This window comes from Pinus tabuliformis, chromosome 7, assembly GCF_031772625.1.
Source record: "Pinus tabuliformis cultivar Carrire ecotype Pingquan chromosome 7, CPIR1, whole genome shotgun sequence".
Taxonomy (NCBI): Eukaryota; Viridiplantae; Streptophyta; class Pinopsida; order Pinales; family Pinaceae; genus Pinus; species Pinus tabuliformis.
Window position 1 is genome coordinate 18,469,729 of NC_142293.1, and position 23,242 is coordinate 18,492,970.

At 37.3% G+C, this 23,242-nt stretch overlaps 1 protein-coding gene across 1 annotated transcript; it reads left to right on the plus strand.

Moving 5' to 3' along the window:
* Positions 1–2,089: 2,089 nt before the first annotated feature.
* On the plus strand, positions 2,090–16,424 carry LOC149244916 (uncharacterized). The gene is made up of 3 exons (XM_089436646.1): positions 2,090–2,226; positions 14,106–14,900; positions 15,092–16,424. Exons 1-3 carry the CDS (start codon positions 2,090–2,092, stop codon positions 16,422–16,424), a joined length of 2,265 nt encoding a protein of 754 aa, XP_089292772.1.
* The last annotated feature ends 6,818 nt before the right edge of the window (positions 16,425–23,242 follow it).

The window sequence follows — 23,242 nt, forward strand, 5'->3', positions numbered from 1 at the left end:
GAAATAACTGATTATTGCCTTTTTCTATGTAGAAAATGAAGAAAATGGAAGATCGTCATTTCAGAGGAAAAGACAAGGCAAAACCAACTGTTGTCCCTTTGACAAGAAACCGCATCCAGATGAGGCAATCAAGATCAGAGCTCATGGGTCAGGGAAAGGAAGAAGAAACGCAAGATCAGCGCAAGAGGAAGAAAAGATAACTGAAGATTATAGATATGGTGAATCCCTTAGGATCCTTTGATCCTGAGGGATCGCTACCTCAAGGCTATCTGCATTTTTGGTTTTTCCGCCTGGCCACTATAAGAAGGGACAACGCTGTAAGCCGAGGGGGCGTATCATTATTGATTTATAGAATTCACTGTTGTAACTTGGACTTTGATCATCAACTCTCTTTAAAGAGCGATCACTGTAACTTTGTTTTTATGATTAATACATAAATTTTGTTGATGTTCCGTCGTCTGATTCTAGAGTAATCGCAGCAGTGCGTCCTTGGTGGCTAAGGGCCTAACCCTAGTGGATCACTTGCTTTCTGTATCATTATTTTCCGATTACAAGTCGTGTGTGGTTTGATTTCCTTTACTTGCTTTATTCAGTAATCTGTTGTTCCTTGAAATTTCATTTACTTTTTCTGTTCTCGTATTTGAATAGTAAAATTATTATTCGCAATTGAAATGTTATGTTGTTCATTTACAAATTGACATTGTTGTTCATTTACAGATTGACACTATTGTTCATTTACAGAGTAACATTGCTGTGCATTTATAGATTGGTATTGTTTTTCATTTAGCTACGGTTTACCTATAACTGTGATTGTTGTTCATTCGGATTGTTGTTCCATTACAACTACAATTGTTTTTCCCTTATAATTGTGGTTAATATTTATTATGATAAACGAAGATTACTGATTCCATCAGTCTATATTTGCTATGTATTTACATTTGATTAAGTTTGTTGTTCAATACTTCATATACTTGCTTAGGTTTGCTGTTCCATTCTTGGATTGCTGTTCAATTCATCTACTAGTTAAAGATTGTTGTTTAATTCATTTCGGTTACGATTGTTGCTTAATTCATTCATGTAGGTTAAGATTTTCTATCCAGTATTTTCAATAGATTAATTGATGTTCCTTTTTCTGTTAATTGAATTGTCATTTCAAGTATTTGCTTTGGTGTGAACAGAACGATCTGCAACTCTAGCGAACATTGACTATTGTTGTCTAGTTCCCAGATTGGAGATCTTTTCCTGGATTGATTTTCATTTGCATCAGTTTACAAAGGAAAGAGTATCATTATTGCATCCTTGACTGATGATTGATGTAGTTTCTTAATTGAATGATTTAGTTTCAAAGCATTTAAGTTTCTTGCCTTTCCATTTAGAGTTTGTTTCCAGCATTTGTTTACTTCTGTAAAAGCACTATACTACTAGCATTACTCTTGACAAGTGACCACCTCAGACTGAGTACACTCTTGAGATAACAAATCGTACCTAGATTGATAATTAATGTAGGGTAAATAGAGGTTAAAAAGACCCTTTTTACTACTCAACAATGCTCCCCTTCTAACTCCCCGGTTAACTACGTGGGCTAGTCGTGGAAAGAATATAACACAACCCAACAAGCATAAGGTCATATAATGGACATGATTTCACCTCAAAGGAATTTGATGAATTCTTTAAAAATAATGACATCAAGAGAAAATTTATAATAGTAGAGATTCACCAACAAAATGGTGTAGCAGAGAGAGAAAATGGATTAGTGTAGCAGCGAGCTAGAGCAACGATGAATGAATGGAATGTTCAGTAGAGGTTTTGGGCAGAGGTAATTCATACAACAATAGTTATTCCTAATAAATCCCATCTCATACCAAAAAGTGACAAAAATCCATATGATCTATGGTGTGGCAGACCTACAACAATTAAACACTTGAAAATTTTTAGCAGCAAATGCTACATAAAGAGAAATGATAAAAAACTTGGCAAATTTGATGCTAGAGCAGATGAAGGTATTTTTATGGGTTACTCGCATAACATCAAAGGTTATAAACGCTAAAATAAATTCACGAAGAGAATCATTGACTGCATTGATGTGAAGATGGATGAACATGCTGATCAAGAAGAGAAACAACTCAATGCTTATGAACTAGTGAGCATTAGTGAAGAGAACTATGAGGCAACTGCAGAAGAAAGTGAGGAAGATCTGTCTAGTCCTCAAGCTAGAGATCCCCAAAGGTATGTACAAAAAAATCACCCCACTAATCATATCATTGGTGAATTAAATATTGGTGTGTAGACATGAAGGAAACTATTAAATCCCCCTACGCAAGCACATGTTTACCTATTGTTCATGGAGGAACCAAATGATAGTGTTCAATCTAGTCAATATCAACATTGGATAAAGGCCATGAATGAAGAATTGGATAAGATAGAGAAAATTCACTCTTGGGAACTTGTTCCAAGGCCTGTTGACAAGAATATCATTGGTACAAAGTGGGTTTTCAAGAATAAATTAAATGACCATGGAGAAGTGGTAAGAAACAAGGCCAGGTTGGTATGCAAAGGCTATGCTCACATATAAGGTTTGGATTTTGAAGAAATTTTTGCTCCTGTTTGCTAGATTAGAAGAAATAAGATTTTATTTGGAATTTGCTTGCTTTAAGAAATTCAAAATATATCAAATGGATGTCAAATATGATTTTCTTAATGGAGAGCTAAAGGAGGAAGTTTATCTAGAGAAACCATAAGGTTTTCAACTGATATAGGAACCAAATTATGTTTGCAGACTTAAGAAGGCCTTGTATGGTCTCAAGCAAGCTCCTAAAGCTTAGTATTTCAAGCTAGACAACTACCTTCTCAAGTGTGGATTCAAAAGACGTGCAAATGACAACAACCTATATGTAAAAGAAAATGATGGCAAACTTATTATGGTGGTAGTATATGTTGATGATATCATCTTTTCCAGTGACTCAGATTTGTTGGCTAGTGAATTTTCAGCTGATATGAAGGTTGAATTCGAGATGTCCATGCTTGGAGAGCTATCATATTTCCTTGGATTGTAGATAGCGCAAACCCCTAAAGAATTTTTTATTTCTCAAGGAAAGTATCTCAAGGAAGTGCTAAAGAAATTTTGCATGGACGAATGCTCTTTGATGAGCACTCCAACGGTGATAGGTTGCAATCTTAGTAAGATGGACAAATTTCTAGAAATGGACCAGGCCTTATATAGATCCATAATTGGTAGCCTTTTATATCTGACAACTTCAAGACTAGACCTCATGTAGGCTGTTGTTATAGTTGGAATATTTCAAGCAACACCTAGACAAATCCATCTATTAGCAGCCAAGAGGATCCTCAGATATCTTATAGCAACAATGGACTATGGTTTGTGGTACCCCAAAGGTACAAAAATTTCATTCATTGTTTATATTGATGCTAATTGGGTAGGTGATGTAGATGATAGAAAGAGCACAAGTGGTGGTGCTTTATTTCTTGGAAAAAGTCTACTCTCATGGTTAAGAAAGAAGCAACTTTCCATTAAATCCTTATCTACTGCTAAAGTAGAATATATAGCAATAAATTCTTGTCACAATCAACTAATTTGGATGAAGATAACCTTGCAATATGTGCAAGTGTTCTTTGATGATCCTATTCCCATTATTTGTGACAACACAAGTGCAATCAACATGTCAAAAAATCCAGTTTTCCACTCCAAAACAAAGCATATCCCCATCAAGTATCATTTCTTGAGAGAGAAAGTTGCAGCTTAGATTGTGAAGTTGGAATATGTTATGAAACCAGCTCACAAAAAGATAGAAAAGAGAGATCCACGCCTTAGAATTTAGCCTCTTCGAGGGGGCAACCTCCTTTACATTACATAAATGAGAAATTCCTGGATGATTCAAATGACAAAACCTCCTTTCTATATATAGGAGTCTAAGGAGTCACAATATAACCCAACCAACCAAACAATAATAATATAAAGCCACAAAAATAACAATAGAGGGATTCTATGGGGCACAGTAATAACAATATGGGGACAATAGGGGCACAACAATATTAATAAGGGATACAACTACAATAGCAATGGGGTAATCACTAGTATTATAGGGACCCAACATGCCCCTCTCCTTCAAAAAAGTGTTTTCCTCAATGCTTCAATAGTTCTGGATGCTTCTGTATAAAATTCTCATCCTCCCATGTGGAATCTTCAGCGGATAAGTTTTTCCACTTGATAACATACTCCGAAATTGATCGATTTTGTAACTGTCTAGTTCTTGTTTCTGCGACTGCTTCTGGATCCAATATATTTTTTCCTTCCTCGTCAAGTTCTGGAAATATTGTTTGAACTGGGAGCTTGTCACTTATAACCTTCTTTAAACATGAAACATGGAAAACTGGGTGCAATCGAGAAGCTGCAGGAAGCTCCAATTTGTATGCCACAGTACCAATCTTTTGCAACACCTTGTACGGACCATAATACTTTGGTGATAATTTATTATCCTTCTTAGCTTGCTTGAGGGACATTTACTTATATGGTTGTAGCCGTAGGAATACCCAATCACCTACATCAAAACTTCTTTTGCTGCGATGTTGATCTGTCTGTTGTTTCATTCTATTATGTGCCAACACGAGGTTATCCTTTAAGAGTTGGAGGACATGTTGATATTTGATGTGATGTTCCACTGCTTGAACCTTAGAATTTTCTCTTAAATATGATGTGATGGATGGTGACTAATATCCATAAAGTGCCATAAATGGGGTCATTTTTGTTGCTGTATGGCAACCATTTGACCCATTGTGTCTGTTTATCAGATACAAAGCAACGAAGGTATCCTTCCAAACATTTGTTTACTATCTCAGTTTTCCCATCAGATTGAGGATGATAAGATGAGCTATGAGCTAACTAAGTACCAAGACAAGAAAATAATTCTATCCAAAAATTTCCAGTGAAAATGGGATCTCTGTCACTTACAATAATCTTTGGGTTTCCATGTAGCTTTTAAATTGTTTTCGTAAATGCAGTAGAAACTGTACTAGCTTTAAATGGATGTGATAATGCACAAAAGTGTGCATACTTGGTAAGTCTGTCAACTACCACCATGATGACACTCTTTCCCTCAGACTTGGGTAAACCTGTGATAAAATCCATTGAAACCTCCTCCAAACGTTGGCTTGGAATGGATAAAGGTTGTAATAGACTCGGTGTCTTAATTGTTTCAACTTTATTTTTTTGGCAAACCAAACATTCCGCCACAAACTTTTGAATATCTGATTTAAGGCCCTCCCAAAAAAATTCCTTCTTAACCCTGTGGTAAGTTTTTAAAAATCCTGAGTGCCCTCCTAAGGGAGAAGTGTGCAATTCCATAAGAATCTTTTGTTTTAGCTGGGAATTCTTACAGAGGTATAAGCGATCTTTTTACCATAACGAATCATTTTGCTAGCTAAATGTATCAGACGTACTGGAGTCTTGTTGTAACTTTCGAATAAGTGCCCACACTTCTTTGTCATTCTTCCATTCCTCCCTTGCTCCGTTTATCCAATCTGGTTGGATAATAGAAATGGCGCACAACAATGCTTCCACATCCTCATCCTTTCTTGAGAGTGCATCTGCCACCACATTTTGCTTCCCTTTTTTGTAGATGATTTCAAAGTCATAACCCAACATCTTTGTGACCCACTTTTGTTGCTCTTTAGAGGATAATCTTTGTTCTAAAAAGTATTTAAGGCTATCATGATCCGTTTTTACCTTGAAGTGTCTTCCCATTAGGTAGGGTCACCATTTCTTAAGTGCATGGAGTATTGCCAACATTTCCTTCTCATAAATAGCTTTGTGTAAAAACTTTCCCTTGATTGGACAACTTTCGAAAGCAATGGGTCTTTCATCTTGCATTAAAACAGCACCAATTCCATTTCCTGAAGCATCACATTCCACAATAAAGGTTTTTGTGAAGTCTGGTGTAGCTAAGACCGGTGCTTGGGACATTGCCTCTTTAAGATGCTCGAAGGCCTTTGTTGCTTCTGGAGTCCATGAAAATGGATCTTTCTTCAATAATGTTGTTAGGGGTGTTGCTATTCACCCATAATTCTTAACAAAATTGTGATAATACCCTGTCAACCTGAGAAATCCTCACAGATGCTTTATGGATGTGGGGATTTTCCATTCCTTAATGGCTTTAATTTTGCTAGGGTCTACCTTAACTCCTTCATGAGATACAATATGACCCAAATATTCCACCTCTTGTACTCCAAAGAACATTTGGATCTTTTTGCATATAATTGTTTCTCCTCCAATAATCGTAGCGCCCTGTCAACATGTTCAACATGATCCTTCCAAGACTTGTTGTAGATTAGTATATCATCAAAAAATACTAACACAAATTTTCTAAGGAATGGTTTGAAAATGGAATTCATCAAACCTTGAAATGTTGAAGGTGCATTGGTAAGGCCAAAAGGCATGACCAAAAATTCATAATGACCCTCATGAGTTCTAAATGTTGTTTTCGGAATGTCTTCAATCTTCATTCTGATTTGATGATATCCTGAATGAAGATCCAACTTCGTGAAGTAAATTGATCCATGCAATTCATCCAGTAATTCATCAATGACAGGAATGGGAAACTTATCTTTAATAGTGAGCTTGTTGAGCTCCCTATAATCCGAACACATGTGCCATGATCCATCCTTCTTGTGCACCAATACTACTAGAGCAGAGAAAGAACTTTGAATCAGTTGAATTATACCAGCCTCTAGCATTTCTGCAACCATACGTTCAATTTCACTCTTTTGGGCATAGAGTTATCTGTACGGCCTGATGTTTGGAGGAACACTTCCTGGAATCAGATGAATAGCATGATCATGATCACGAATAGGTGGGAGACCTTTGGGAGTCTCAAATACCTTGGAATGATTGTCCAAGACTTTTTTGAGATCTAGAGAAATAGATGATTCCAATGTGGAAACATCTAGCGAACATAATTGTGCAATTACACCTCTTTGTTCCCTTTTTAGAAGCTTTTTCATACCGTTAGAGTTGATTATCTTTCCCGGTTTCCCTGCAATACCCCTTAATTCAACTTCCTTTCCTTCCACATAAAATTTCATGAAAAGTTCTTGAAAATTAAAAGCTATTGTACCCAAGGATTGTAGCCATTGGGTTCCTAGTACAACATCAGCACCTCCCATTAGAATGGAAAGCATTGGGCTAGTCAATACATATTCTCCCATGGATATCTTGATATTATGGCACTTTCCAGAGCAATTTATTGTTCCTCCATTTGCAACCATCACTTGAAACTCTGGTGCTGGATATAAGAAGCAATTCAATTCTTTTGCTACCTTACAATGAATAAAATTGTGGGTACTTCCTAAATCAATCAACACTATTACCTTTTTCTTCTTGATTTGTCCTTCTATCTTGATATTTTGAGGAGTGGTAATTCTTGCCAATGCATTAAAAGATATGGTCGGATTCATTTCTTCTTTATCTAGGCTTTGTTCCTGGAGTATATCCTCTTCTTTTGACCTTTCTTGCTCCTTTTCTTCTTCCTCTTCACAATCTATGTAGAATAATTTCTTCTCAGCACACTTATGACCTTTAGTGTATTTGCTATCACAACTGTAACAAAGCCCTTTTGCTCTTTTTTCTTCCAATTGTTGTGGTGTCAACCGTATAGGTTGTGGAAGACTAGGGGCAACAACACTTCCATCTTTATAGTTGTGAGTGGTATGCTTCCTGGTTGGCATAATTTTGCTTTCCATTTTTCTTGCTAACTTGAATGCCTTCTCTAATCAATCAGGTTCCCAAAGGCGAACATCATGTTGGATATTATCCTTTAAAGTCCCTATGAACACATAAATCCTATGCTCCTCTGGCATATTTTTTACCCTTATGTTCAATTTTTAGAACTCCTTAATGTGCTCCATTATTGAACCCTTTTGTTTGAGACTTATCAATTGGCTAAAAAAAGTGTTGCTTTTTGTATCCTCATAATGTGCTATCAATTCTTCTGTAAAAATTTCCCAAGTGATAATTTGTTTATGAGAGCAAAGCCATTGATACCATACAAACTTATTTGGTTCCAAATATAAAGTTGCAATACGTACCTTTTGTGTGTTTTTCACGTTATTGAGATCGAAAAATTGCTCCATCTATAATATCCATGCTGCGGGATCCTTGCCATCAAACTTCCTCATATCAATTTTTGGAATATGGTGGGTCTTTAATCCAACATTAGAGTCTATGGAATCATGATTAACATTTCTTTTGTTCTCATCATGAATTTCCTTTACTACCTTTTCACCATTAGTGACCATTTCTTGTAGCAACTTATTCATATTTATCTTCAATTCTTCCATCTTATCATCCATGCCATCAATTTTAGCATCCATGCCATTCATCTTAGCTTCCATGCCATCCATCTTAGCTTCTACGCCTTTCTTTAAACAATCCATCTTAGCTTCTACACCTTTCTTTAAACCATCCATCTTAGCTTCTACATCTTTCCTTAAACCATCCATCTTAGATTTTGTTGCTTTTTGTGCAAGTGACACTTGTTGCACTTGGTCTCGAAATTTTGATATATCATGTTCATGCTAGAGCTTTTAGGTTGCTTACTAGGTGTTTGCATTTTCTTTCCTCGGGGCATCAATTACCGATTCAAACTAATTTTTCAAACCAAGCTTATGCAAAAATTTAAAAAAAACTACACACCTTTTTTCACTTTGTAGAAGCTTGATATTGAATCTGATGTATCTCTGCAATTTTGGATCATCGAAGTCTGAAATTTCGACCTGTAGTAGCTCTCTGTGTCCTCTTTCCAATGCCACCAGTCTGATCCAAGTTGGATTCTCCAAGGAAGAGTTATGCACAATCTCCCAATATGACCTGATTATATACTAGTTCAGTAGAGCGAACTTGTACGACGTGCCACGAGTCACTGTTTCGACCTTTGGATCTGAAAAAGATATACAAGAAACTACAGTCTATTCTCTTTCTGTACCTTCTTATGAAATTTCAATCCGATGCTCAGAGAGAAAGTTATGACAATTTTACCCAGGTCACCTGTTTGGAATGTAATTCAGGAGTCTATAAAAAGACCAACTTCCTCAGATCATATCTCCGCAAATATAGTGCGAAAAGCTTTGAAATTCGGACCCGAGATTTAGCGCGATTTCTTCTCAAATGTGTTTTTTTTTTTTGCTTCTGAAACGTCACAGAAAAAAATTTATAGTGAAAATTCCACGATGACCTGTTTGGAGCAGCGAAACTCTAGAATCCAAAGCTCTGATACCAAATGTTATGAAACCAGCTCACAAAAAGATAGAAAAGAGAGATCCACGCCTTAGAATTTAGCCTCTTCGAGGGGGAAACCTCCTTTACATTAAATAAATGAGCAATTCTTGGATGATTCAAATGAAAAAACCTCCTTTCTATATATAGGAGTCTAAGGAGTCACAATATAACCAAGCCGACCTAACAATAATAATATAAAGCCACAAAAATAACAATAGAGGGATTCTATGGGGCACAGTAATAACAATATGTGGACAATAGGGGAACAACGATATTAATAAGGGATACAACTGCAATAGTAATGGGGTAATCACTAGTATTATAGGGACCCAACAGAATATGTACCTACCAAAGAGAAAGTCATTGGTATCATCACCAAAATACTTCATACAAAACAATTTGATTATTTGAGACAAATATTTGGAGGTGTGCCTCTTGCCTCCCTCCACTAGCTCTTCCTTTAAGAGGAAGAAATAAAGTTGTGTATTTTTTTCCTTTTATTTAGCATATATTGGTGAAGCTACTAGGTCCACAAGGATCAACATAATAGAGATGGATTGTAGTCAAGAGAAGCATAGTGACAAGGGGAGCATGATGATGTCTTTGCCATTGATGTCAAAGGGGGAGAGATCTATAGTAATAAAAAAAGAAGGCAAAAAAATGGGAGATATATAGTGATAAAATCAAGGATAAAAGGAGAAATAATGGTGATCGAGCATAACAAAAATACCAGCAACAGTGCTACAACAACAAAAATCTCAAGGGGAGAAACACTCAAAGGAGACAATCTATGTTGACATATTTCTACAAGAGAAAAATGGTGTTTTGTTTGGTTTTGGTGTTTCCATCAATGCCAAAGGGGGAGAATGCTGGAAATATGTTGTCATTGATGTCAACATGTAGCAATAGGTTTTAGCAAGAGGAACAGGTGTCAAATAAATGCCACATCAAGTAGGTTCCAAGCACACAAGAAGGGAATAGGATCAGATTTAGTGCAGTATATTTGGAGCCACTTTTGGAGCACCAGAACATATTAGATGTAGGTGTGACTCACCCAGATGGAAAGTGCTTTGAAATAGATTTCCAATGTTATGTGGAAGTCCTTAAAAGGCCTTCTGGATACGGAGATAGAGCCAGTAAAAGTTGGTGACCCCCATTCCAACCTGGTAGAGTTAAGAGGATAAGAGGAGGTTGTTGAGCCTTTGGCACACAGACAAAGTTGGCACAAGTGCCAAACCTAGTGATAGAGAAACCAAATAGAGGACCAATCATAAGTGGAAACCATTGCAACAACGAAGGTGTTGTTCATTGGCCAGAGGTGGAGTCCTCATGACAGGTTGTCTCAACGAACTTACCCCAAATATTTAAAATATGGAACAAAGTTGTAGTGCCAGGATATAATTGAGTGGGTGGAGCCCACCCAACATTGTTAGCCTGAAGATTTCACCTAGCTGTAATCCTTTTGGCTCAGAAAGGGATGGACCAGGAGTTAAGTGTCGAGACACGATAGCAGGAAGTCATCCAATGGGAAATATGTAAAGGCCCACTCTACCAGCGTAACCCATTGAGGGTGAGCCCGAAGAGGAGAGCCCGAAGGAATAGATAAAGTAGAGTGTGGAAGAGCACTAACCCGATAGGAGAATGCAAAGGGTAAGCGCCGGAGGAAAGTGTCAGGCTACCTGGCATATTTTCGAAAGCACCATAGGCAGAGGTCTTAGTGGTCACGGGGAGTGGTTTCTTGCACAATCAATTGCATAGATCAATGAAAGAGATCCACCTCGGGGGAACCCCTCCCAAAATCATAATCTACTTAGGAGTGGTGTCGAGGAAAGGGCGTGAAATCAATGGTTTTTGGAAAAACAATTTAATGAAGAAAAAGGTTTCAAAACAAGCCTCAGAGGACCTTTCTATCTCCTCCCTAACAAGGACATGTGGCATTAGGTGATTAGCCTAGACGACAACAAATGGTGATGTTAGCACCTCCTATTTGTGATGGACACGTCGCAAGAAAATATGAAATTTTTGGGAACCATAATGACCCATTTTCTGGTGATACGTGTCTTAAGGTGTCCTTGGTGATGTCAGCATGATGTCATTCTAGCGGGATGACCCCAAAAGTTTTAAAAAGAGCATAAGAGATGTTGCCAGGAAATAGGCATTGGGACACATCGTCACTGATAATAGAGCGACAACAAATGAGATTGAGGCCAAAAGGACCCCACAGGGAAACCATCCCAGAGGTATGGATCCCAACAATTTATATAGAAGTGCAAACTCAATGCGTCGGGATGGAGAGGCCTAGAGGCTAGCACCAGCATTAGGCCCTATGCCACATGTAGGAACCGGGGGCACAAAGTATATAAAGAGATGCAAAGGCTCTTGGAGTGGCTAAGCGCCAACTCCTTGGTAGATCTGTGTAGAAGCATAACCAATGGCGTAGAGCCGTTAACAAAGAGTTTTGGCCCGTGAAGGGAAAAAAGGGCTAAGCACCCAATGGCCTTAGGCCATGGTCGTGGAGACCGGTCTTATGGGACGAAAAACAAATAAGGGAGTCGAGCGAAAAGGGCTTAAAGGGAAAAATGCGGAACTATCAGTTTTAACAGTATTTTTGATAGCTAAACCAAATTAAATTGATACTAAAAATAGAAAAGCCCAACTAAAACCTATTAAAAGGGTAGAGTTGTTAAAATTGTCATATAAAATCAGTTTAAACTACAGAGGGTGGCTGTTGAGGCCAGATAGCTTGGAGAACATGTCCAGAAGACTGAGATGAATAGGAAAAAGAAAAAAATAAGGAAGCATGCAAAAATAAAAGAAAATAAAGAGAAGCCAAAAATATCAAGTCAAATTCTTTATATGCAGAGTTGATCAAGCAGAATGTCACAATTATTTTTTGAGACAAAGCTTCTAGGGCAACGAGGTGTTGGTATGGTGAAGGTGATTTTTGAGTGGTGACTGAGATTTAATTGTTTTTGAAAGGAGAAAAGGCAGTCATTGATCCTAGTGTGAAAATGGATGAAAGATGGAACAATGAGTGTCTAAAGAAAGTTGTAGCTTGTTGATTAGGGGTTGGTGCTCCTTCTAGTGGGTGTTGGAGAATAGTTAGGGTTGTAGCTCCATTCAGTTGTAGTTGATAAATCAGGGAGTTGTAGCTTCCTGCTGGCTGTAGCCAAAGAAATTATAATAGCAAGTTGTAGTTTTCGTATAAATGAATTGAAGTGCAGTTTTGAAAGTTACTTGTTCTTGTGCATTTCATTATGATCGTTGACATTAATCTCTGTTATGGTTATTTAAGTTATTGCTAAAGTATTTAATGATGTATACAAAGTAAAATAAAGTTTTAAATTGTTAAAATTCCTACACTGTTGATTCACCCTTCCCCCTCTCAAAAGTGTCCTGGGTTCCAACAATTGGTATCAGAGCTAAAGGTCTCGAGTTCGAATCACACCTGACTCCGATGGGGGGAGATCGTTGGACATTGGATTAACCAACGCTCCCGTGTGTTTCATGACATGTGATTAATCGCCTCTCGTGGATCCATTAACATTGGCGATGCATCTGTTTACTAACACCTGCGGGTTTTGGTGTAATGACAATTGTGATTCCAACAGATGGTATAGTCTAACTATTTTACAAATTTTTTTTTCATTGGAATATGATGATGAAATTTTTGGTAACATCATGATTTTTGGTAGTTTAAAATGCATTTTTGAATGCATAAATGGATTCAACACCCTTAAAAACTACAGAGCACTCAAATTAGAATGACTAAAAAATGACTAGAAAATATGCCTTAAAATAACTAAAAGAATTAGAAGTTTTAGAATGCGACTATATATGATCATTTAAATAATTAAATTAAGAACGATGGAGTTCTTCAATGGCTAAACCATTTAGTTGTTAAATAAGTGACATTGAGTGTACTTTATAGTGATTTTTCTTTTAAATCTTTTTAGAAAAAGGTTTTCCCAACAATATCATGTTGTTAATAGTTTGATTTTCATTTGGTTTGTTTGCAATTGTTACATTTATAATATTTTGATATTCTTTTATCATCAATTAGTATTGAAAATGTATCTTACACTCTTACTTCTTTTCAATATATATCATAATTAATAATAATAATTATTTTTTCTTTATAATATTATATATTTTATAAAAAAATATTTTGTAAAATAAGTATTTTGTAATACTTAATCATTTTTTAAATTATATTATAATATTGTTCTTGTCATTTAATTTAAAAATATGATTCCTTCTATTTAGTATTTATTTAAATATACTAAATTTATAAAATTACTACTCTTTTTCCATCTTTTAAATTTGTGATTAATTCTTTCAACAAAATATGCTTTAAAATTATTTCAAAATTTTAATAAAATTTGTTTATAAAAATATTCATTATCGGTATGCTATGCCCCGGACGCGTCTGCAACCCTAGCTGCATCTTCTGAGCGATCCAGCTTGCGCCCTCCCTCATGGAGCATGCAGGCGGCCCTGCGGCCCCTCCCCCCTTCCCTCCGGAGATCGAAGCCTTCAAGGCTCTCGTTTCAGCAACAGGAAAACGTCAGGCCTCTGGCCAGCAACAAAAATTCGTCAAAAAACTGGACAGCATACCCAAGGTAGCCTTACCAGAGGAGGAAATCTGCAGATCCGCGCTAAATCTTGCATAAAAAGGTCTGATCGGCCAGTTCACCGGTTTGTGGCCATCCCCGAGAGCAGTCGAAGAATGGGTCAAAAGGAACTGGCTACCTTTGGTAAACGAAGGAATCAAGATCTATTTTGTAGGCAAAGGGTTTTTCGTCTTCTTGTTTGACAGTACAGAGGACAGAGGCCTGATTTTCAGAAACGGGCCATATTTCATGGGGCCTCAAGGTCTCTACTTGAACAAATGGTCTACTGATTTTGACCCAGCGCAAGACGTTCCCAAGGCGGTTCCTGTTTGGGTGCGCCTCCCGCATCTTCCTCTGCATTGCTGGAACCTAAGCTCTCTTCAATCCATTGGAAACGCACTTGGAAAATACATAGACCAGGCCCCAAGGAAGGATCAATACTCTTGTGCCCGGATTTGTGTGGAGGTCGATTTGGAAACAGGATTACCCGAAGCGATTCAGCTATCGGTGGCAAACTGGACACACATACAAGAGCTGGATTACGAACAGCTGCCTTTCAAGTGTCGATTCTGTCATGAGTACAGGCACTTTGCAAGATACTGCAAAAAAAGAAATGAGGAGACAACAGAGAAGGAAAAAGAAGAACAATGGAAACAGGCAAAGAAGACAACATTCAGCAGACAGAGTAACAAAAACAAGGCTAAAGGGACGGAGAACAAAGTAGATAATGGAAGCACAAGTAACCAAAACGTCGGTAGCAGTGAAACAAAAGGCAATGAGGGAGACAAAAACCCTTTTGAAATCCTCACGCCTCCTTCAAACCCTCCGGAAGCAGGGGAAGAAGAACCACCACAACAGGAGAATAATGAAACCATAGAACCAGGTAATAACTCAATCCCCATCTCATGCAATATCTCTTCCCCTTCATACGCAGATATAATAAAAAAAAAGAAGAAAACCATAGAGAATATGGGATCATCAGATGATGAAACATTTGAAAGGTCAACAAAAAGGGCTGGGAGAAGATCTAACAGGGAAGCTAGAGAAGAGGAGTCAGAAAGACAAAAAACCCTCGCCAGTCAAGCTACCATCGAAATGTCACTAGGGAGGAATATCAGGCCTAGAGTCTCCAAAGGAGGAGGGCCTACCCCTTTAAGTGGTAAATGATGCAGTTGATCTCTTGGAACTGTAGGGGTCTGGGTAATCCCAACAAGGCAGAGGCTATCAAAGACTTATTGAAGATGGAGACCGCGGACATCCTAATGCTCCAAGAGACCAAAGTAGAAGGGGAATCCCTTCTAAACACCAGCGCTATGAAATGGAAATTTGATTCAGGAAAGGTTGTTAGTGCAAGGGGCACGGCTGGAGGAATAGGTACTTTTTGGACAAAAGACTTCTCCCTAGAACGATTCTTAGCAACCCAACATTGGATCTTCACAGAGCTGCGTCACACCGTAAGCAATCTTTCCCTCGCTCTGTTTAACTTGTATGTCCCTGTTCAGCATGAAGAAAAGAGAGAGTGTTGGAGGACACTCTTGGATTATATAGCGCAAATCAGCCCTTCAAATTTAGTCATAGGTGGTGATCTGAATATAACTCTAGATCCCAAAGAAAAGAAAGGAGGGATTCAGTCTAGAGATCCTTTCATCAATACAGTGGGCAATCTGATTCTGCAATGGGATTTGGTAGACTTCAAACCAGTGAAAGGCAAATACACCTGGACAAAAAATAGAACCGGAGAAAACCATATCTCTGCCAGATTGGACAGGTTTCTCATCAGCAGCTCTCTAATGATGGACAACAGAATAGTATTCACCAAGATTCTCCCAAAGCTCACATCGGATCACAAGCCTATCCTCTTATGCCTAAAAGAAGAAGAAGATTTAGGTCCCCTTCCATTTCGCTTCAACCCCCTTTGGGCAGGTAAACAAGGGTTTATAGAAACAGTTCAAGCAGCATGGAGGATAGATGTATTCGGTTCCCCAAGCTATGTGTGGGAACAAAAAATGAAAAACACAAAAAAAGCACTCAAAGACTGGATAAAGAAATCCATGCAATCTCCCAATAGGCAGAGGAAGGAGGCAGTTCTTCAATTGGAAGGAATACAACTTGAAATGGAGGAGAAAGATCCCTCTTCTACAGATTTAGCTAATGAAAAATCTGCACAAAGGAATGTATACTGTTCTTTCAGAAATGAAGAGGAATATTGGCGCTTAAAGTCCCGAAGTCTGTGGCTCAAATCTGGGGACAGAAATACCTCATATTTTCATAGACAGTGCAGGGCCCGTCTTTCGCGTAATCATATAACAGAAATTACCAGCACCAGTGGTCAGGTCCATAAGGGATTTTCTCAAATCAAAGAAGCAGCTGTAAATCATTTTCAGAACCTTCTGAGTGCAGAAAGAAATGGGAACGAGGAGGATGAAGTAGAGTTTCTCTCAACCATTCCAAATCTAGTTAGTGAGGAAGATAATGACTCTCTGATGAGTCCAGTAATGGAAGAAGAGATAACTAAGATAGTCTAGGCTATGGAACCAGATAAAGCCCCAGGTCCCGACGGTTTCACAATGCATTTTTACAGAATTTGTTGGGAGATTATCAAAACTGATCTCTTCAGAATGATAAGAGGAATCTTGAGGAAGGCAAAAGTGGGTGGAGGAATAAAATCGACATTTCTTGCTTTAATTCCAAAGGAAACAAACCCAGGATCCTTTGACAAATACAGGCCGATTTCCCTTTGTAATTAATCATACAAGATCGTAGCCAAACTGCTGGCAAACAGAATTAAGCCTCTTCTTCAAAAACTCATCTCTCCAGCCCAAGGAGGATTTGTGAAAGGCAGACAAATCTTGGACAATGTCATTCAAATCCAAGAGGCTCTCCATTCCAGCCATTCTCGGAAAGAGCAAGGTATGATCATCAAACTAGATATGAGTAATGCTTTTGATCGAGTTAACCGTTCTTTCTTGCTCAGGGTGCTTGCAGCCTTTGGGTTTAGACAGGAATTCATAAATCTTATCAAAGCCTGCATCGAAAACATCTGGATTGCTCCAATGGTAAATGGGATACCAACAGAGTTCTTTTTAGCCACCAGGGCACTGAGGCAAGGTTGCCCCCTGTCTCCCTTTCTCTATATTCTGATGGCGGACACTTTAAGCAGAAAGTTAACACAGGAGCAACAAAGCGGCATCATTCCTGGGATAAGAATCGTGCAAGGCGTAGCCCCAGTGAACCATGCGCTTTTTGTCGATGATTCACTTCTGCTCGGGAGCGCTTCCATGAGAATTGCTAAATCCTTCAAGACAATTCTTCAAAAGTACTGTAGTGTCACTGGAGCACTTATCAGTGAGAGGAAGAGTGCAGTCTATGGATGGAATACCGATCAACAAACAATTGAAAGGATAGCCAGCGAATTGGGATTCAAAGGCTATGCAGAGTGGGATAAAATAAAGTACCTCGGTCTCCCGTTGACGATGGGATCCAATTGAAATTATTTGTGGGAGGAGGTGATATCCAAGTTTAAAAAAAATATAGCAGCGTGGGGCGGAGTCTGGCTTTCCACAGGCGGCAAGCTCACTCTCATCCGTTCGGTGCTCTCAGCATTGCCCACTTTTCAAGCCTCTTTGTTAATGGCTCCAAGGCAAATCGCAGATCAGATCTCTTGTTTAATGAGGAATTTTTTGTGGAATGGTGGGAAGGGGAACAGCAATCGATTTCACTTAGTTAATTGGGAAACGGTGAAGCGTCCCACTGCTGAAGGTGGACTCCAAATTAGAGATCCCCAACATGCAAATCTTGCCCTGGGTTGCAAACTCCTGTGGCAGCTTATATCTGAGCCCACGCACCCAATCAGCCAGCTCTTAAATCTAAAATATCTCAGAAATCGGTCGATCATCTCCTATAACCCAGCACCTTCTTCTGGAGGAACACAGGCTTGGAGGCTTTGTTGCAAAGGGTTAGATTTCTTCAGGACACATTTGTATAAAATTCCAGGGAACGGCAAAAAAACATTGTTGTGGAGAGACCGTATCATGGGCCACCCTCCTCTTTCGGTCATAAACGAAATCGCAGATTTAAGAGTCTGGTTAAGATCAAAAGGAATCAGGAAAATCGAGGATATTGCAGAGTGGGATAACAAAGGCAATTGGCAGTGTTGGACTCTGCCCAACACACCAGCACACCTAAAAAATCAGCTAAACTATTTCATAGATGCAATCACAGACTTCTCTCCAGTGCACAAAGATGAGGAAGATTCATGGGGTTGGGGACAAACAGGGGTTTACACAGCCAAGCAAGGGTACTTACAGATGCAAGGCAAAAAGGACTCTTTACACCCAGAAGCAGTGTGGAGGCAGATCTGGGAAAGCTTCAGCATTCCGAAGATCAATTTCTTCTTATGGACCTTGTTTCATAACAAAATACTGACTGGAGAAAATCTATGTAAAAGGAACATAGCTGGTCCACATCGATGCGTGTTCTGCAAAAAAGCCTTGGAGACCTCAGCTGACATGTTCATTGAATGTGAGTATGCACAGATGGCCTGGGCTAGCTTCTTGGTTGGACTGAATGTTAGTCCACCGGTGCATTATTCAATAACAGACATGTTTTTGTCTTGGAAAGCACGGTATCCCTACAACATCACAGACAAATCTCTTTGGCATAAGGTGTGGATTGCAGCTCCAAAATATGTGTGCTGGAAGTTGTGGCTCTCCCGGAATGAAATTGTTTTTAATCAAAAAGAAATGTCTGCAGGAAATGTCGCAGAAAAGGCCAAGAAACTACTTATAGAAACTCTCAGACAAACCAATGTCAGAGACAGCTTCCTAAGAGATGAAGAAAGAGCATGGCTGGGTGATTACATTCCTTCATCGAGCCCTTCATTAATCACTCGCCCAAATCACAAGGAAAACTGGCAGATTCGAGACACTTTGGAAAGCTTCCAGATGTGGTGGAAATCTCAAGGAAAATGCACTATCTTCTTTGATGGAGCCTCGAAAGGTAATCCAGGCAGGTCAGGAGCTGGGGGGGTCATCTATTTCCCGAATGGAAGAAAAGAGGATTTCAGCTGGGGTCTCGGAATTAAAACCAACAATCAGGCTGAAGTCCTCAGTCTCTTAAAATCTTGCCAACTGGCCAGAAAAGGAAACCCAAGGGAAATCCTAGTGTTTGGAGACTCAGAATTGCTGATAAAATCTCTATTAAATAAGAAAGGGCTCAAGGATCCAATACTGAACAAACAGATATTAAGAGTGAATAGACTCATGAAGGACTTTTCTTCAGTTCAAATCTATCACATCCTCAGAGAATTAAACACAGAAGCAGACAGCCTGGCAAATATTGGATGTAATCTAGAAAAAAACATGATCAGCATAAATGTAGGAGAACCAAATATGGCAGCCATTCCTTGAAAGGACAAGTCAATCTGGTAAATGCAGAAATTTGTTCTGTTAGAAACAGGAAATTGTAAAACTTGATATGGCTTTGGCCACCCATTAATAAAATATCCGTTGCGGTTAAAAAAAAAAAAAATATTCATTATCATTTAAAATATTATAAATTACATTAATATTTTTCAAAATCATAAATCTTAAAACTTAAAATAAAAATTATTTAAAAATACACTATAGTTTGATTTTCAAATAATTTTAAACATTTTAAACGAATTTTATAAAATGTTTAGGAAAAAATAAATATTATACAAAATATTTTGAAAATTAAAAATAATTTTAAAATTATAATATATTTAATTAAAATTTAAAAGTAAATCATAATTTCACCAGCCCACTCACAATTCTATGGGTTACAATTTAAGAAATCTCTCCATGGTTACAATTACATCTCCCTCATAAATTAAAGAATCCTTAAATGGACATGTAATAGAAAGAATTTAAGATATCCATCATAATGGAACAACACATTTTTTTCCGAGGTTTGAAGCAATAATAAAAAGCTCAATTATTGCATTGTATCCCATTAAAGAATAATCACATGTCACTTAGCTTTGGTTAATTATAAAGGGCATGGGGTTTTTCGAGGTTTGGAGCATGAATAAAAGACTCATTTATTGCTATGGGATACCTTAAATGATAATTACACCTCACTTGGCTTTGGAATTGAGATTTGACATTTCTCACCTCACTTGGCTTTGGAATGAGATTTGACATTTCTTTGGTGCTCATGTCCGTGAAACTAAGAGTGTGGGGGTATATATATATATATATATATATATATAATTTTTATTTATTAAATAATTGTATGTTTAAATTTTTTTATTAATTTATGTATTTAAAAATATATTTTAAATAATAATTGTGGATAATTTTATTAAGAATTATATCATTTTATTTTTATTAAAAAATATATATATTTTAAAATAATATGGATTAAGTTAATAATTTAAGATAATTATTATTATAGCCGTTTATTGTGGTCTGAATTAGTTGTTTTTTCTAGCCATTTGAATAAGGGGTCTCTCTATTTAATATGTTGTTACGATCTTGTTTTTCATCTTGTCGTGACTATAAACCACACTTGTTGATAATGAATTTTGATGTGATTATCCCCTAAAACTTTTTATAAACTCTTATGGATCACAAAAACCTCAATTTTATAATGTTCTATTTTTAAAATCATGATCAAGGTAATCATCAAATTAATATATGAAATCGTTATTTATATGAGATAAATAACCACTTTTGTTGAACCATATAATTTAAAAATATTTACAAACCATATATATAATAACTATATTAAATTTTTATATTATTTATATATAAAAAACGATATAAATTTATTTAATTAAAAATATAATAAATATTTAAAAAATATAAATTCCTCTATCTGTTAGAAGTTTTGGTTTTAAACAAATATACATGTACATTATAAATTGAATAATCATACTTAAATTTTATAAGTTGAATAACGATAATGCTTGACAAAATTGTAGATAAAAATCAGACTTGAATTAAAAGAAGGAGTTGCAGCTCACAGGTGAGTACTGCACCTGGAGACTGCACTCAAACAAAGAAGAGACTCTCTCTCCGTTCACTCTACTATTCCATCAAATGAATATTACAATATTAAATACATCACTAGAAATCAGGTAGTTGTAAACAAACTCCTAAACTCTAGGAACAAATCCTAAACTAAGGAGATACGTTACAACTATGTAACCATTTCTCCATTAATACAAAATAATATTGATTATTTTTAACTCCCCCTTAATGGAGAAAGGGTTATTCTGCAATCCTAACATCCCTCTAAATAATTCAAACTTTACTCGCCCTAGAGGCTTAGTAAAAATATCAACTAAATTATCACAAGTGTTACAATACTCTACACATATTTCTTTGGACTGTATCTTTTCTCGAACAAAATGAAACTGAGTGTCAATATGTTTAGTATTTTTATGAAAAACTGGATTGTATGCAAGCTTTATTGTGCTTTGGTTGTCAGTTTTGATGCTAGTTTCTTCTTTCTGTCCTTCACCTGCATCACTGAGCAATCTCCTCAACCATATAGCTTCACATGCGGCTGCACACAATGCTTGGTACTCATCTTCACATGATGATAGTGCTACAGTACTTTGCTTTCTGCTACTCCACGAAATAACCCCGGATCCAATACTAAATGCGTAACCTGTGATGGATCTTCGATCATCCAGTTACCTGCCCAATCAGAATCTGAATAACCTACTAAAGTAACATCAGAAATGTCAGTGTATAAAATACCATAATTACAAGTACCACTAAGATACCTCAACACACATTTTGCTGCAATCTAGTGACTTTCAAGTGGTTTGGACATGAACTGGCTCAGCACACTAACAGAATATGCCAGACCAAGTCTAGTTGTCGTGAGATATATCAAACTTCCCACTAGCTATCTGTACAAAGTGGAATACACCTGTTTTGTGCCATCGTCACTGCTTAATTTTAAATTCTGCTGCAATGGTGTTGCTACTGTTTTGCACTGCACCATTCTGAATCTTTCCAACAGGGTTCTGGCATACTTCCCTTGAGTAAGAAAAGTTTGACCAGATTCTTTCCATACCTCCAAACCTAGGCAATAATGAAGATTTCCAAGGTCTTTCATTTCAAATACTTGTGACATTTGCTGCTTGATTTCTTTGATCGAATTATTTGCATTTCCTGTTATGATCATGTCATCCACATACAAAGAAATCAAAATAATCTGCCTCTATTTATTTAACTTGGTATACAGGTTTGGATCGTTGAGGCTCCTATGAAAGCCATGCTGTATAAAAATGAATCAATTTTCTCATACCATGACCTAGGTGCTTGTTTCAAACCATAAAGTGCCTTATGCAATTTACACACTAAATGCTCTTGACCCTTTTTCACAAAACCAGGAGGCTGTACTAAATAGATTTCTTCCTTTAATTCACCATTCAGAAATGTAGACTTAACATCTAGCTGGTGTAGCTTCCATTTATGTTTTGTTGCTAAAGAAATTAGCATTCTTATTGTATTTAATTTAGCTACAGGGGCAAAGGTGTCATCGAAATCTATTCCTTCTTGCTATGAGTAACCCTTTGCTACGAGTCTAGCTTTGAATTTTTCTACACTCCCATCTACATTTATCTTTGGTTTATACAGCCACTTACATCCTATAGGGGTTTTTCCTTTAGGCAACTCAACTAAATCCCAAGTATGGTTTCTATATATTGATTCAATTTCCTCATGCATTGCAGCCCTCCATGCATCTGATTTACTTGCTTCTTCATAGTTTGCAGGTTCTACAATGTTTAATATTTTAGACATTAAAACATAGTCTCTCAATTTAGCAGGTAGTCGAGTCTTCCTACATGATCTCCTAGGTAGGGGACTTACCTCAACTCTGTCTATGCGCTTTCTGGGCTTGCATCATCATTTAGTACATTATCTACTACTTCTTCTTCTTGTTTCTGCTCCTGCTCTTCATCTTCCTCACTGTTTACTTCTATTAGCAATGGAATGTGGCTATCACTGTTAGAATCCTCCTTTCCTTCTTCAACTTGTTCATGAAAAATAACATCTCTGCTTGCAAAAACCATGTGAGTCACAGGATTATATAACTTATATGCCTTATACTCAGTGCCATATCCAACAAATATACATTTTAGGGCTTTGGGGTCTAACTTTTTCCTATCTGCCTTAGGTATATGAGCATAAGCTTTTGACCCAAATATTCTTAAATGACTAACTGATGGCTTGAGTCCAAACAATGCTTCAAAAGGGGTTTTGAAGCCTAGACATTTGGTAGGACTCCTATTCTTTAAATATACAGCAATGTTAATAGCTTTTGCCCAAAGACCATTTGATAGGCCCTTACCTTGAAGCAT

What these genes read in the sequence shown, in the direction of transcription:
- LOC149244916 (XM_089436646.1), top strand. Translation starts at nt 2,090, where the DNA reads ATGGATGAACATGCTGATCAAGAAGAGAAACAACTCAATGCTTATGAA. An exon ending in CAAGCTAGAGATCCCCAAAG is followed by an intron (nt 2,227 to 14,105) that starts GTATGTACAAAA and finishes CTTGTTTGACAG; the next exon opens with TACAGAGGACAGAGGCCTGA. An exon ending in GATGATGAAACATTTGAAAG is followed by an intron (nt 14,901 to 15,091) that starts GTCAACAAAAAG and finishes TTGGAACTGTAG; the next exon opens with GGGTCTGGGTAATCCCAACA.